The 16,495-nt window shown below is 33.0% G+C and overlaps 1 protein-coding gene across 2 annotated transcripts; it reads left to right on the top strand.

The window, feature by feature from the left end:
* Positions 1-4,461: 4,461 nt before the first annotated feature.
* LOC116129451 (probable methyltransferase PMT3) lies at positions 4,462-10,049 on the top strand. Of its 2 annotated transcripts, XM_031415188.1 has the most exons (8): positions 4,462-4,619; positions 5,601-6,080; positions 6,243-6,407; positions 6,570-6,752; positions 7,188-7,782; positions 8,607-8,719; positions 8,846-9,066; positions 9,374-9,695. In XM_031415188.1, exons 2-8 carry the CDS (start codon positions 5,811-5,813, stop codon positions 9,693-9,695), a joined length of 1,869 nt encoding a protein of 622 aa, XP_031271048.1. In that variant the 5' UTR covers positions 4,462-4,619; positions 5,601-5,810. The 2 variants fall into 2 exon arrangements, with proteins under 2 accessions (XP_031271048.1, XP_031271049.1); XM_031415189.1 differs by lacking the exon at positions 4,462-4,619 and having other exon boundaries at positions 5,811-6,080; positions 9,374-10,049.
* The last annotated feature ends 6,446 nt before the right edge of the window (positions 10,050-16,495 follow it).

Raw genomic sequence — 16,495 nt, 5'->3', positions numbered from 1 at the left:
GATAATTATTGACGGCGAGATTTGGATAGGTGTATTTCCAGTCTTGATAATGACTTTTGATTTCAATTGCAACCTTTCCTCGTTTTGTATAATTATATTTTTAATAGAGCTCTCTATTTTAAAGATAATTTTTTCTATAAATAAAAAATATATTTATTAAATTTTAAATATAAATAACAAAATTTGTATTCAAATCTCATAAATATTTTAAATTTTATGAGAGATAATATATTTTTTCAAGAAATAAAAGAGAGATAAATCATAAATAAACTTGCAATTTATTATTTAAAATTAAGATAGAGAATGAAATTTGACTCTCAAAATATAAAAAGTCAAACTCACTTTTTAATTTATATTTAAAGAATAAAGAGTCGATTGGACTCTTATTTCTATAGATAAACTTTTTTATATTAAAGAGTTTAGGTCATATAAAAAATCTTATAGAGATGCTCTTACCTTCAGTAGGAGAATAACAATTTCATCCTTTAGGTTTGGCTTAATTAACTTTTAGTCTTCTAGAATTGTTTAGTAAGGTTTTGGTTCAAGTTAGTAACATTTTGGTCCCTGAGATTCACTAAGGATGGGGGTGATCAGTTCCGGATACCTTACATCTTTTAATAGAATTAGAATCGAAACTTCTGGTTCAGGGTATTTGGGTAAATTTTAATTACCCCTACTTTTTTTTAAATGACAAATATACCCCCAACAAGTAAAAATGCACTCCCAATAGTTTATAAAAATTACAATTTAGCCCTAATTCCTACTTGGGTACCTAAACCTCAGTTTCGGTTCTCGGTTCCAACATTGTAAGAACTAGGATCGGACCCGAGAATTCCCAATTCTAATTTTCCAGAACCAAAATGGGACCCTAATGGGACCGATTTTGAATATGGTTCTACGCTTTACCTAGGCACGGCAATGCTTCCCAGAATTCCAAAGACCCATCCCATATAGGGCGAGGAAGCCTCGGTTTTTCGGGGGATATGGGCGGGGGTGAGGGGCGTTTTAATCCCTGTCCCCGGGGATAGGGCCGGGGTGGGTGATGCCTTTCCCTCGCCCCGTATATAATATATAAAGTTATATATATATATTTACTTTTCCCTAATACCCTTATATTTCACCTAATTACACAATTATCTTACCTATATAAACTCATATTATGTTTTCATTAGAAGAATCCAGGGAAATGCTCAAATTTATGTTTATGTAAAATTAAATATGTTTAAACGATTAATTTAAGTTTTTATCATGTGGACGAGAATTAACTATTGTGTTTGGTAATGTTCAAATTAATTTATGTTTATGTAAAATTAACAGGGTGGGAACAGGCTTCTAACATTCCCCATGGGGCGGGGAATGGGAATTCCTACCATCCCCGTAATGGGGATAGGGCGGGGGTGGGGAGTGATTTTGAGGGCAGGGAGGGGTATGGGAATGAGATCCTCGCCCTGCCCTACCCCATTGCCATGCCTACCTTTACCCATGCTCACCCCTAGATGATGGGGATCAAAACATTACTTAAAACTTCCACAAGACTAAAGGTTAATCAACCCAAACTTAAGGGATGAAATTATGATTTTCCCTAAGCTTTAGTTAGAGACTCGTTGAAGAGGTCTTAAAATTTACAAACACAACCCCGTAAGCGCATATGTATATACAGTAAAGTCTCTCTATAGTCATAATGTTGGGACTAACTAATTTTATTACTATAAAGAGGTTATAATTTAATAGAGGTGTAATTACAAAAATTATTCTTTTTGATTTCTTATTTTATAATTTANATTGGATTCTTATTTCTATAGATAAATTCTTTATAATAAAGAGTTTAGATCATATAAATAATCTTTTGGAGATGCTCTTACCTTAAGTAGGAGAGTAACAATTTCGTCCTTTAGGTTTGGCTTAATTAACTTTTAGTCTTCTAGAATTGTTTAATAAGGTTTTGGTTCACGTTAGTAACATTTTGGTCCCTAAGATTCACTAATGATGGGGTTGATCAGTTTCGGATACCTTACATCTTTTAATAGAACTAGAATCGAAACTTCTGGTTCAGGGTATTTGGGTAAATTTTAATTACCCCAACTTTTTAAAAAATGACAAATATACCCCCAACAAATAAAAATACACTCCCAATAGTTTATAAAAATTATAATTTAGTCCTAATTCCTACTTGGGTACCTAGACCTCAGTTTCGGTTCTCGGTTCCAACATTGTAGGAACCAGGATCGAACCCGAGAATTCCCAGTTCTAATTTTCCAGAACCAAAATGGGACCCTAATGGGGCCGATTTTGATTATGGTTCTACCCTTTACCTAATGCTTCTCGGAATTCCAAAGACCCATTCCATATGGGGCGAGGAAGCCTCGGTTTTTTGGGGGATATGGGCGGGGGTGAGGGGGGTTTTAATCCCTGTCCCCGGGGATGGGGCAGGGGTGGGTGAAGTCTTTCCCTCGCCTCGTATATAATATATAAAGTTATATTTATATTTACTTTTCACTAATACTCCTATATTTCACCTAATTACACAATTACCTTATCAATATAAACTTATATTATGTTTTCATAAGAAGAATCCAGGGAAATGCTCAAATTTATGTTTATGTAAAATTAAATATGTTTAAACGATTAAGTTAAGTTTTTATCATGTGGATGAGAATTAACTATTGTGTTTGGTAATGTTCAAATTAATTTATATTTATGTAAAATTAACAGGACAAAAGCAGGCTTCTAACATTCCCCATGGGGCGGGGAACAGGTATTCCTACCATCCCCATAATGGGGATAGGGCGGGGGTGGGGAGTGATTTTGAGGGCAGGGAGGGGTATCGTGAATGAGATCCTCGCCCCGCCCTACCCCATTACCCATGCTCACCCCTAGATGATGGGGATCAAACATTACTTAAAACTTCCACAAGACTACAGGTTAATCAACCCAAACTTAAGGGATGAAATTGTGATTTTCCCTAAGCTTTAGTTTAGAGACTCGTTGAAGAGGTCTCAAAATTTACAAACACAACCCCGTAAGCGCATGTGTATATATTTATAAGCAATGCTAGTTTTATAAAGACAAATACAAAGGGAACATATAAAGACAATTGCATCCCTTGATTTTCATAATCTCTCTCTCTCTCTCTTTTTTCATTTTTTCCTTATTTTTTTCTTCTCGCTGATATCACTTTGTAACCCTCTTTGTATAGGTCTTTGTAAGGATAGCATTTTTCTATATTTATTAGGTGACGTTGTTTTCACTTTTCATGATCGATATATAGATAGTGATAACCTAACTGTTTATGTATTTGGAATTGGGAACACTAAACTAATTGTATGAATGCTATATATGGTAGCTGTTGCATAATTTATATCTTCTATTAAATTCTCCATCTCTCCATAATTATTTTTATTAATTTCCTTTGCCGACTCCTGGAGCTGGGATTATTATTATTTTTTAATTCGATTGCATTAAATATTAATACACTGAAGTTATACATATTTACTATACTCTTATTTATCATTTAAGTTTACTTTTTTCAATTAATTACAAAGATTATAGAAAAATTAATACATAAAATTAAAAACTCATCAGTAAATTAAAATGGCCGAAAGTACATAACTGAATTATATCAATTATCATCCATTTAAAGAAATTTTTATTGTTATATATTTGATTATACTCTTGATCGTAATTAGTGATTAATGAAAAATTAAAAAAAAAAATCAATTTTAACAGTGCATTTTTGTTTATATTAAAGGAATAAGTACTCTGCATATTTAGATGGAATTAGAATCCGAATTCTTCTTAGCTTTTGAAGATATAATGATACAATAGAAATTTCTTTTGAATTTGAATCCTCTCTGCATCATTCTCCTAACTCTTAGAATCTTGTGACACGTTTCGTTTTTTTTTTTTTTTTTTTTTTTTTTTTTTAACCAGGCTTCAGCTAATTTACGTATCTAACTATTTTAAAGAGAATAGCGCAGCAATTCACTACTACCCCCTCACTTAAATCTTAGAATAGGATTCAACCTGACTGGGGGACAAATTTAGTTTATTTATGAGTAAGACTATCTTTATGTTATATTCTTATTTTATAACTATCAATCACAAACCGGATAAAAGCTGGATCTTCTAAATAAGCGTCCTTTTTTTGGCATTAAATTACATGCACAAAAGTCTTCAGCAAAGTGAGGGATCTCGAAAATTATCCCTATATACAAAACATCAATTAATATGGGCTTTGTTTCACTATTATATCGCTATCATATTCCACTATTCTATCCTTATAACAAAAAAAAAAAAAAAAAAATGCATAAACCTGAAAAAAGCTACGATATCATCAAAACTGTTACTTTTACCAAATTTAACCCCCAATTCCAATTTTCACTCCATATTTTTTTTTCACCGGAACAAGTTGCAGATAGATAGGCTTCACTCTCACACAGTTTTCACACGCTTACCTTTTGTCAAGTGTCTCTCCTTTCCACGCCCATAATTACTAAAAGCGTAGCCTAACTCCGAGATCTACTAATTCCTCTTCTGTGTCTCTTCCTATAAACATTAAACAACAACACGCTATCTCACTTAGATCTCACGTTCCCAGTTCCTTATTCCACTGTAACCCAGTAAGCTTCTACTCTTCTACGCTTCTTTCTTGTGTTTTCTCTCTGGGTTTTACTTTAAAGTTCGAGTCTTTAATGGGATCTGATTGAGTTTGCTTTCTGGGGTCTGGTCTTAGTTTTATTGAATTGTTTTTTAAATGTGATTGAGATTTGAACTTAATGATTTAATTTGGTTTCTTGCGTTCGAGTGTTTTATTTTTTGTGTTGGTTACTAGAATGTGTGAACTTGATGTGGTCTGGATTGTGTTTAAGTTGCTATTTTTGTTTCTTGATTTAGATCTGTGAGATTTGAGTTCTTTGAGTGAGTTGTGTAGCTGTCATTTTCTTCTTTCCTTCATGACAACTCATAACAATTGGAGATCGGTTATTATTAGTTGTAAAGTTAAATGTTTCAATTTCTTTTTCTTTTGGATCAGTCCTATTCATTGCTTGGTTGTTAATTGGCAGGTCACTTCCAAGTGGTTAATATCATTCAATATTATTGCCTTTTCCTTTCTTCAATTATGTAAATTGAAATTCGAAGTATTTGGTTTTCATTACGAACATGATTCAATTCTTGTGAAACAAGCTTGCATATTGCAGTTGAACCCATTATAACGATTTGTCCCAAAGCTTAGATGCTTCTTTACTTTAGTCATTAGTCATCCTTATTAAGTTGCAATGATTTCACTTATTCAATTGTGTTTGATCTCCGCATATGAATTGATCAGACTGGAAATGAGTAGGGTAAGAATGTTCAATTTTGTCCCTGTGGTTGGATTAAGCTACCCTTTTTCATTAGTATTTGATTGCTGGGTCATGACTTTGTTTAATAGATGATTTCAAGAACAATCATGTGATGTCTTACTCTTCAATATTTTAATGGTTTCGGGATCTATTGGTTTCAAGTATTTGGACTTCTTGTTCACTACTTTAGCTACCTTCTGTTAGTAATATGCTCTGCCAAATATAATGATTTTTTTTTTTCTTTTGGTAATTTTACAGGTTGACCAGTGTATCTCTTGTGGCCCAAACTGACAAAGTTTAAAGAATTTGTACTACCTTTTTTTCTTGATATCAACGGCCTTGGGTGGTAGAGGGTTGGATAGTGTTTGACCCTCAAGATATTTGTATGATGAGATCCGCATTCTGATCTCTTAGTTCTTTGACAGAAGTTGAAGACATTACTTTGACCATTTCAAATCTAAATACAAGATGAGGGGAAGATCTGATGGAAGCCAAAAGAAGCGTTTGATTACCTCTGTGATTGGTGTCGCAGTCTTTCTTGGTTTTTTGTATGCATATTATGGATCCATTTTTGGCTCTTCAAACCATGCTGCATCGGCTTTAGAATATGGGAAATCTTTGAGAAAACTAGGGTCTTCTTACTTGGGTGGGGATGAGGATACTGATGGAAAGCAAGACGAATCTTCAAAATTTGGACTAGAAGATGGAGATGATGATGTTTTACCCAAGAGTTTCCCTGTAAGTATCATACTGCTAAGCCCATCAACTCCTCTGGTTACTGCCTCCTTTTCTGTTGTTTAACCATAACTGTGTTTTCCCTTCAAATTGGAAGCTTTATCTGTTTCTATTTGATTCGTGTGATGGTCTCTTTTACCTTTTTCCTTTTTTCATATTTTGAAGGTTTGTGATGATCGGCATTCAGAACTAATTCCCTGCTTAGACAGGAATCTCATATATCAAATGAGATTAAAGCTGGACTTGTCATTGATGGAGCACTATGAACGTCATTGCCCACCTCCTGAGAGGCGATACAACTGCTTGATTCCTCCTCCACCTGGATACAAGGTAAGAACTTGTTGAAACTGATTATTAGAAATGCACTGAATTATTATTGTTGTCTTATCAAGATTAATTTGGCTCATCCTAGTCTTCTTTGTTGTGATAAATAAAGAATGAGTTTTGCTTATTATCATGTATTAACTGATTTTTCTTCCTTTGATGTTGCAGATCCCAGTTAAGTGGCCCAAAAGCAGAGATGAAGTATGGAAAGCAAACATTCCTCATACTCACCTTGCACATGAGAAGTCTGATCAGAATTGGATGGTTGTAAAAGGTGAAAAGATTAAATTCCCTGGGGGAGGCACTCATTTCCACTATGGAGCTGATAAGTATATTGCTTCAATTGCAAATGTAAGCCTGCTGACTCATGTTGACAGATACGAAAAAGAAAAGAACCGAGACCCTATTCCTTCATCTTATTTCCCCTTTTTAACAAGTAATGTTACCTTTACAAAGTAGTGTTTTAAGTTTTGTATCCCAATTTGATGTGGCTACCAACATGGCACTGCATGTCATTTGCCTTACCTCCTCTTTTTTGTCCTATAAAAAGTCTGTTTTATTAGTACTTATGAATATATATTTTGTTGGAACAAATGAGAAATATAAAAATAGATCAATTGTCATAATATTTTTCATCGTCTTGTATGCTTCTCATTGTTGTGCTTTAGTTTTAGATATACTTTTTATCTATTATGGAATTTGTGGTTCTCTCATACATAGTTGTTCTTGGAGATTCTTTTACTGCATGGATGAAGCAATAAACAAATATCTGGTTTGAATTGGCAGATGCTCAACTTTACAAACAACAAAATAAACAATGGGGGAAAATTACGAACAGTTCTTGATGTTGGATGTGGTGTTGCAAGTTTTGGAGCTTATCTTCTTTCATCTGATGTCATAGCAATGTCCTTAGCGCCCAATGATGTGCATCAAAACCAAATCCAGTTTGCCCTAGAGAGGGGCATTCCTGCATATCTTGGAGTTCTAGGAACTAAGAGGCTTCCTTACCCAAGCAGATCTTTTGAACTTGCTCACTGTTCTCGTTGTAGGATTGACTGGCTTCAAAGGGATGGAATTCTTCTTCTTGAGCTAGATAGGTTGCTCAGACCAGGAGGCTATTTTGCCTACTCATCTCCTGAAGCTTATGCACAGGATGAAGAGGATCGCAGGATATGGAAAGAGATGAGTGCCCTTGTGGAACGCATGTGTTGGAGAATAGCTGCAAAGAGGAATCAAACTGTTATTTGGCAAAAACCTCTAACAAATGACTGCTATATGGATAGAGCTCCTGGTACAAATCCCCCTCTCTGTCGCTCTGATGATGATCCAGATGCAGTATGGGGCGTGCCAATGGAAGCTTGCATCACACCGTACTCTGACCGTGAGCATCTTTTTCTTCTCTGCTGCTTTGTCATTTTTTTTTTTTTTTTGTTGTTGTTCTATTCCACAAATTTCTTTCTTGTGACGTGAAATTTTCTTGTTGGAGTTTAGTTTTTAGTTGACATGTACGTCCTAAAGATTATTTTTTTGCTGAAAAGACAATTTTAGATCTTGAAATTGAATTGAGGACTTGGTTGGAAAAATAAGCATGTACCTATGAAGAAGGGAATGCATATCCATAGTTTCTAGGTTTTTGTTGTTCAGGTTAATGATTTGTGTATATATATATATATAATCTTGATCAAGCCCTGTGAACCTTGCTTGTCACACAAGAACGGTATACTGCTGTAGAAGTATCCATTTGAGTTATATATTCTCATTATGTTAGCTGATTGTTGTCATTTATTTTATATTTAAATGTTTGGCAGCTTTGTAGATTTGCTGTGCATTAGAAACCATTGGATGCAAATTGGCAATTGCATCAGATTTTAGTAGTTGGTATTCTATCAAAGTGATCTTATTAATCCGTAATCGTCTTTGAGTTTTCTCTTCAAGGAAATTTTACATTTTTTGTTTGTGTTCTGTAGCATGCTTCTTGCATGTTTTGCTCTTCTCTTGGTATAGATAGATTTTGAGTTGTAAAATTGTGCTTACAAGTGACCTGTACCAAAAGCTACAGCACCTGGAAATTAGATATTTTCTATTTTGTCTTTAACTGATATACAATGCACTGAGAAATTTATTGTTAACATGCTTCCAATTGAAAGATACAAGGTTTGGGCTTGAAGTTATTTGCTTACTAGAAGTGTTGTTGGTTTCTACCAGATGACCAGAAGGCTAAAGGGAGTGGATTGGCTCCTTGGCCGGCTAGAGTGACTGTCCCTCCTCCTCGACTTGCTGATTTTGGCTATTCTAGTGACATGTATGAGAAAGAAACGGTAATAAAGGAAGCTTCTTTCATCTACATACTTTTGTTACTGTTTGCCTGTGTATGTATTGGAAGTGCTATGTAGTGATTACATGCAAACAGGTACCTGAACTTTGGTTTTGCTGGTGTTCTGCAGGAAATTTGGCGACGAAGAGTGGAGAGTTATTGGAACCTCTTGAGTCCAAAGATTGAATCAGATACTCTGAGGAACGTGATGGATATGAAAGCAAACTTAGGGTCTTTTGCAGCTGCCCTGAAGGACAAGGATGTTTGGGTGATGAATGTTGTCCCTGAGGATGGACCAAACACACTCAAGTTGATATACGACAGAGGCTTGATCGGCTCTATTCACAACTGGTATGCACAAATTTACCTACTTTGATGTAACCGAGTGTGTTCATATTTAAGTTTGAAGTATGTAATTTAATATTTTTTCCTATTAGCCCTCAGATAGGTAAATGAAGTAGATTGATTTGGTGAAATAGACCTCTAATTGAACCAACCTATTTGACATAAATTAATTTGACCTTTGTTTTTCATTTGTCTTCACGATTACCCCCAAGAATTCTCTCCAAAGGTGTTAGGAAATATTGAAACTTAGAATGAAGTTCATTTATGTTAAATTTTCTTTATTTGTGATTATCTAGATCAACTATTTTTTCAGGTGTGAAGCGTTTTCCACATACCCCCGGACATATGATTTACTTCATGCTTGGACTGTTTTCTCCGATATTGAGAAAAAGGGCTGCAGTGGCGAGGATCTTCTGCTTGAGATGGATCGCATCCTAAGGCCTAGTGGTTTCATTATCATCCGTGACAAACAATCAGTAGTAGATTTCCTAAAGAAGTATTTGACAGCTTTACACTGGGAAGCAGTGGCAACTGCTGATGCAAGTTCAGATTCAGAGCAGGACGGGGATGAAACTGTTTTTATTATCCAAAAGAAGTTGTGGCTGACAAGCGAAAGCCTGAGGGATGCTGAATAGAAGAATACATAAGGCTTGTACGTTTCCGGTTTCTCTCTATATTCTCTGCAGCTCCGAGGGATTAAGAAGCACATCCCAAGTAGTGATGCAGTAAAACAATTTCATTTTGTAGCATTAAGTGATGTTTACATTAATTTTTTTCCTTGTAACAATGATTTTAGTTGATAAACCACGAACACTATCAACATCTATAGGCTATTCTTCAAATTTTTTTTTGTCCTATCCATTTTAAGCATTACCAAGGATACTTCTGCAGATGTTTAATAATCAAAAGGCATTACGTATGCTGCTGAAATACCTAAATTGTGTCCTTTAAAACTTCCCAAGTTATTTATAAATGAATCTTTTCATTAAGAGTAATTTATGTGTAGCACTTCCTTCTGCTTCCTAGTTATCAAGTTTGGTTCATGTTACCAAAGTTGCTTTTTTTTTTTTTTTTTTTTTTTTCAAGTCTTTATGAGAAATAAGATAATGGATGACTAAAAATAAAAGTTAAAATAATTAGTGTGAAAATTATATTGAATTGTCATTGTAGTGTTTTAAAACCTACCTAGCTCGGCGGGAGCCAGGGCCTTCACTGGGTCGGGTTACCTATTTAACTGTTCATGGCAAACCCTAGAGAAGATGACGACGACCCGCAAGCAATTGGGGGTTGGGATGTTGGGGGAGAGGAAAGGTTGATGAGTCGAAAGATGGCGATGGAGGTAATTTCCGGTGAGTGAAATGACTAAACATTGTAAAAATCGTGTGATTTTTGTCGACGATTGGTAAGGCGAACGGGGGTGGGTTGAGATGGGTTTTGGTCAGGAGACTAAGGGGAGAGTTTTCATGGTGATGGAGAGTGTTTTCATTCGACGGAAACATGCCTATTTGGCAGGGGTTATCGACACTGATGGTGTTTTTTTTTTTTTTTTTTTGGAAATTGGTCAATTTCGGCCAGATCTAGGATCGATTTGTTGGGGAATAGAGTGGGATTTCCATTTGGTGCGTCACCGTCGCTAGCCAGTTGATCGTCGGTTGCATTTGGCTAAATCGCAGGGGTGTGTTTGCTGGATTGTAAACCTGTAAGGAGTGATGAGATATTTTCAAAGGCGTGGTTGCTAGATTTGAAACCTCTGGACAGGCTGATGTCATTGGTTTGACCGTTGGGTCAAACTGGTTTAATCGGTTCAACCGAGACCTAACCATTTTGTCGGGTTTCACCCTGGGTGGGTTTTTAAAAACACGGTTATTTTTCAAAAGAGTTTTCATGAATAGTTTGTAAATATAATATTGCTTTTACAAATGTTATATATATATTTTAGTTTTTCAAGATGAATAACAATTTGATATTGGTCCTACCAAGTTAGTTAACTGGAGATGGTATTGTGTAAAAATATGAGAAAAATTTAGAGTTTAATATCAATATTTTATCCTTTTAAGAGTTAGCATTTCTTCTTCTACAATTCTATCTGGACCATCTCTTTTTAATTTTATTTTCATTAGTAATAGGGTTCTTTTCAATATTTAATCGTTTAATTACATCAAACCAAAATTTGTTTTTGGAGTTGTTTCTTTATGAGGGAAACCTAGCACACAAATTTATTAATCTTTCATTGATTTGGTTACATTAAGACTCTATGATATAATGTGTTATATGGCAAATTCAACACGCATGAAAGCTTGACACGTGTCCCATGATTATGAGATGTTTGGGTCACGTGTTATATCATGAAACAATGGTTTTCCCTATATAAGAGTGTCATGGGCTGCTCCAACAGCAAGATTCACTGTAGCTTCTTTTGCATGACTGCTTTAATAATAGAATAATACTACACATACATCATTCCCATACAATATTTCTCATACAATATTATGTGGCAAGATATGATTGGATGAAAGTTTAATTTTAACTTTAAATTAGCTAATCATATCTTGTCACATAATGTTGTATGTAAAATGTTGTATGAAAATGATGTATGTGTAGTATTACTCTTAATAATAAGATCCATAAACTGAGTCACCATACAAGTCGCGTGGCAACTTATAAGAGGACTACTTCACTATTAAGTCTCCAATCAAAGCGGTTTGTCAAGACACGTGACAGACGACCAAAAGGTTAATTCTTGGATAGGATCATCCATGCAAAACTATAAATAGGGATCTCTCATCTCAAATCAAGTATCTAATTTTTCTCTTCTTAATAGATATAGAGCAATTATCTCTCCTTAGAGCAAACATCTTTTGTAAACATATCAATAAGATAAAAATGGAAGTAGGATTTGCATCTTACACACTTTAAAAACTACTTGTGTCTTTACTTTTGTTTACTTTTCACACATTGTTTTCAATATCTTTTACGAGTTTAGCATCATATTTCATGGTCTCACACAGATCCTTTGAGCGAACTCTCCCAGAAGGCTCGCGTACTTCTAGTTGGTATAAAGTATCGCAACAACAATATGTACATTAAAAAACTTGTTATAAAGATAAAAGGTGCATTTATCTAGACAAGAAATCCACTCATATTGAGATTAAATCTAGCAAGAATTGATTATTGTTTTAACTTATTGAAATATTGGAAGTTGGAAGATAGCATGGGCTTTAATCTTTACCTTAGTTATTGCCTTTTATAATTGTGGCTGTCCTTCAAGTTCAAGGCAACATATCCACTAAAATTAATACATCAAACCACAACAACCCATATGCATCTCTCATCATCCCTTTTGCCATCAATTCCCCATTTTGAAAAACATTTTTCTAAAAACAAAATAAATTATTTTCACGTTCATGATCCTCTTATGCCAACATGTATGATGATGCTTACTTGCATTTTCCCCTTTGAAAAGGGGCATATTGGACCCAGAAAATCCTTTGTCTTTAGAAACACATCCATGTTTCTCTTGTTCTTCCTTTTTGTTTTCTTGTATATGCCTTATTTATTCTCTTCTGTTGTGGCCACCATTACCAACATCTTATGGCATTTGGCATATATATATATAAACCCTTAAAAATATCGAACACCCTCTTATAAAATTATCAAAAACTCTGAATAAGTTTCATTCTAATTGATCTCATAGGAAGAAAATAAAGTAAACCTAAACTATAAAGGGAGAACGACTTATACATACCCAAGATTTATCGTAACGACAAGTTGGTACCCAAAAGGTTTTGAAATGACAAATAGGTACTTTCCGTCATGTTCTGTTAGTGATTTCTGTTTATTACTGTTTATTAATAGTGAAAAGACTAAAATACCCTTAAAAGTTTGAATTTTAGTTTTTTNAATTATTTTCACGTTCATGATCCTCTTATGCCAACATGTATGATGATGCTTACTTGCATTTTCCCCTTTGAAAAGGGGCATATTGGACCCAGAAAATCCTTTGTCTTTAGAAACACATCCATGTTTCTCTTGTTCTTCCTTTTTGTTTTCTTGTAAATGCCTTATTTATTCTCTTCTGTTGTGGCCACCATTACCAACATCTTATGGCATTTGGCATATATATATAAACCCTTAAAAATATCGAAAACCCTCTTGTAAAATTATCAAAAACCCTGAATAAGTTTCATTCTAACTGATCTCATAGGAAGAAAATAAAATAAACCTAAACTATAAATAATGTAAGTTGGGATCCTCCCATACTACTATTATGTGTATTTGTTAAATATAAATACCCATTTGAGTTTATAAGTATGTGACGTTAGTAAAACAAACAAGATAATATTTAGAATTAATAATTGAACAAAAGAATTGGTCTTTGGTCAACTTAATTTATGCTCACTATTTTATTTTACCTTTGTTTTGCTGTCAATTAAGTTCATACACCATAATCATGGTTCCTTGATTTATGGTACCTTTTTAATAGTAAATTTGTTTCACGTTCATTCTAATAATAGGTAGGGCCTAAATTAAGGGATCAAACCCAACTTTCAGCCCATTATACTTTGACTTGCTTCTTTCTTACACGATAAGATTTCAATTCATCTTCTTTATAAATATAAATGTTGTCAACACTCTCTTATTCTTTTTTCACTTTTTTTTTTTTTGTTTAATCGTGGAATCAAATTCAACCCAAATTGGTATTATATTAGGATATGAGTTTTTCTAATACGTTTATATGTAGGATTGTTTTTCTTTAGAAATATAATTGTATTATGAATTAAAATAAAAAATTTAGGTCAAATTAGAAATAGTATCTCATATATTATCTATGAAATAAGGTTAAATCTTAAAGTTAGGTAATTAAATATAATAGAAGACAATACCACAATCAGAGAGTGAGAGTCATCAAATAAATATTTTGGTGAAAGAGCCAATTTGCGATAAATCTTTTTCTTTATAATAAAATTCCACAGCAACAAAGTGGACGTAGTTCTCATACAGAGAGTAAACCACTATAATTCTTGTGTTTGTATATGTAGTTAACTACATAGAAATTTAGGATTTGTTAGCATTCGATAAAATCCCTATAACATATTTACATGTAAGCAAAAGACAAAATCAACAATTTTTCAATTATTTTTTTCTTTTTTCTTTTATTTATATACTAGCAAGAGAATGAAAAAAAAAAAAAAGTGAAAAAGAAATAGCTACTAGCATCTTGATGAAGAAGCCAAATCCATTCATATTTATACCTGGAATAACCAAATATCGTCGAGGGATATTGCACTGAACAAGAAGTTTTAATGAGATAGTAAAGGCAAAGGTAATGATGTATTAGTTGACAAGTAAAATAATAAGGTGGGGTACTATTTCATATTAAAGTCTATAGCTTTCACACTCTCTTTCTTTATTTTGAAATTGATACTCCATACCAATTCAACATGGTCCCCTTTGATGTCCTACTTCTAAGCCAACCCAAAACCCCACTCCAACTTCCCTTTCTTCTGGGGTTTGCTTTTCCAACTCTCCCTAAACCACATCTCTTCCTAGACATGCTTAATTTTATGTATGTTAATGTTTCCCTTTGGAACATATACGCAATATTTACTTTCATCTTAAACTTCTTTATTTATTTTTTTTTTTAATCACCGGGGTGTCTGAACCAGCTTACACATACCTTGACTAATCTTCGAAACTCATTAAATATCTTATAAACCTAATGTTTCAAGAAAAATCACAAATATAATAGATAACCCTAAGATTCGAACCTAAAAAATCAATAAAATGAGTAAACATTTTTTATCACAAGGCAATCCTTAGGGTTACTTCCTAGGCTTTTTTATTCGTACAATCATTTAATTTCTTAGTTTAAAGTGTGATTAGACTAATTTAATTTAGTCAAACCATTTTTAATCATTACAATAAATAATGGTAGATATTCAAACCATTCATGCAGGCTATGTGACATAGAGTGATTAGATAAATGTGTATAAAAGTAAAATTTTTGAATGCTGAATTAATATATAGATTAATAATGCGATAATATAAGAATTGTGTCACATTTGTTTATATACAAAATTTTGAATATTTATATTATACATGTAACAGTACTCTTAATGTTATATATGCGAAATTTACATATTAATTTTTGTATTTCAAGTGATGTGATATTGTTTTAAAATACATAATATTATAATGGATATATCTCTCTAAAATAATCATATATTACTTCAAAATTTAAATAATATTTATTTATTTGTCTTTCTTCTCCATAATGTTAGAAAAATAATGATCAATTCATTATGATTATGTGTGCACTTTCCCTTCATTTACCTTTTTTTTTTTTTTTTTCAAATTATACACTTATTTTAATTAATAAATTAAAATCCATATATCCAATGCAGGTTTCTTTTTAACATTTATATCAATAAAAATGAAGGTTATTGAGACAAAATATTTTCGGGTATTACTTAATCGGATACAATTTTTTTTTTTTTAATTTATAGAAAATGTATAAAACGTTTTAAAAAGAAAACCAAACTAAAATTAAGTGGATGTAACAATTTGTCAAGATAATACATAAAGAAGTATTTTTGACAAGATTTTAGTGTTTGAAAATAAATATAAGATTACACACATCAATATTTATAGGTAAAGTTGATAGAAAATTTATTAAAGGTCGGCTAAACATTAATTATGATTTGGTTTGATAAAATCGGATAAATGCATAGTTCAAGGAGATATCTTGAAGAACTTATGTGATCATTCCATAATTTACCCAATATACTTTATTTTAAATAATTTGGGTCGATGACAAGTGAAGGTTTGTGTCTATAATAGGCTTTAGAGTTTATTGGACCTTTAATATAAAGGTCTAATATATTAATATAAATTGACCAAGTCCCCTTTCCAAAATGCGATTGTACGTTAAACTCCGTTTGAAAGTCGTCATTCTAGAGCGTTTCTAGAAAGGAAGACCGGTCACTACTTACACGAAATTCAAAGAATTCATAAGCTATGACATAATCAAGTTTTTCTAATCCTTAATCTTTAAATTCGGTATTCTATAATCAATATGCAAATCTTAGGATTGATTGTTAAAATTAGGTGGAATTCATGTTTGAATTTCTACAAAAGCATCGCATTCCATGTTATTCGTATATAATATCGGTGCCAAATTTTCAAACCCATTGAAAACTATATTTCACACATTTATATATTGATGACAAAAATAAAGGTGAAACATGGTGTTGGTTTTGGGAAGAAATTATATGCAAAAATTAGCTTTAGTTAAGCCACATTCATTGGGTGTGCGTAACGAGTCATAAATACTTCGATTATTTAAAAAAAAAAAAAAAAGTCACACTTATTAATACATTGATGCCAAATTGAAAAACTAGATAGCTACTTCAAGATTTGAAGTGTTTTAATCAAA

The sequence above is a fragment of the Pistacia vera genome, unplaced genomic scaffold (genome assembly GCF_008641045.1).
Source record: "Pistacia vera cultivar Batoury unplaced genomic scaffold, PisVer_v2 Contig212, whole genome shotgun sequence".
Classification (NCBI taxonomy): domain Eukaryota; kingdom Viridiplantae; phylum Streptophyta; class Magnoliopsida; order Sapindales; family Anacardiaceae; genus Pistacia; species Pistacia vera.
The sequence above is the reverse complement of the archived record's forward strand: the minus strand, read 5'-3'. Positions and strand labels throughout refer to the sequence as shown.

Bases quoted from the DNA above. Each gene is read 5' to 3' on its own strand.
- LOC116129451 (XM_031415189.1), top strand. From the start codon at position 5,811: ATGAGGGGAAGATCTGATGGAAGCCAAAAGAAGCGTTTGATTACCTCT. The intron at 6,081-6,242 runs GTAAGTATCATA...CATATTTTGAAG, and splicing joins TTTTACCCAAGAGTTTCCCT to GTTTGTGATGATCGGCATTC. The intron at 7,783-8,606 runs GTGAGCATCTTT...GGTTTCTACCAG, and splicing joins CATCACACCGTACTCTGACC to ATGACCAGAAGGCTAAAGGG.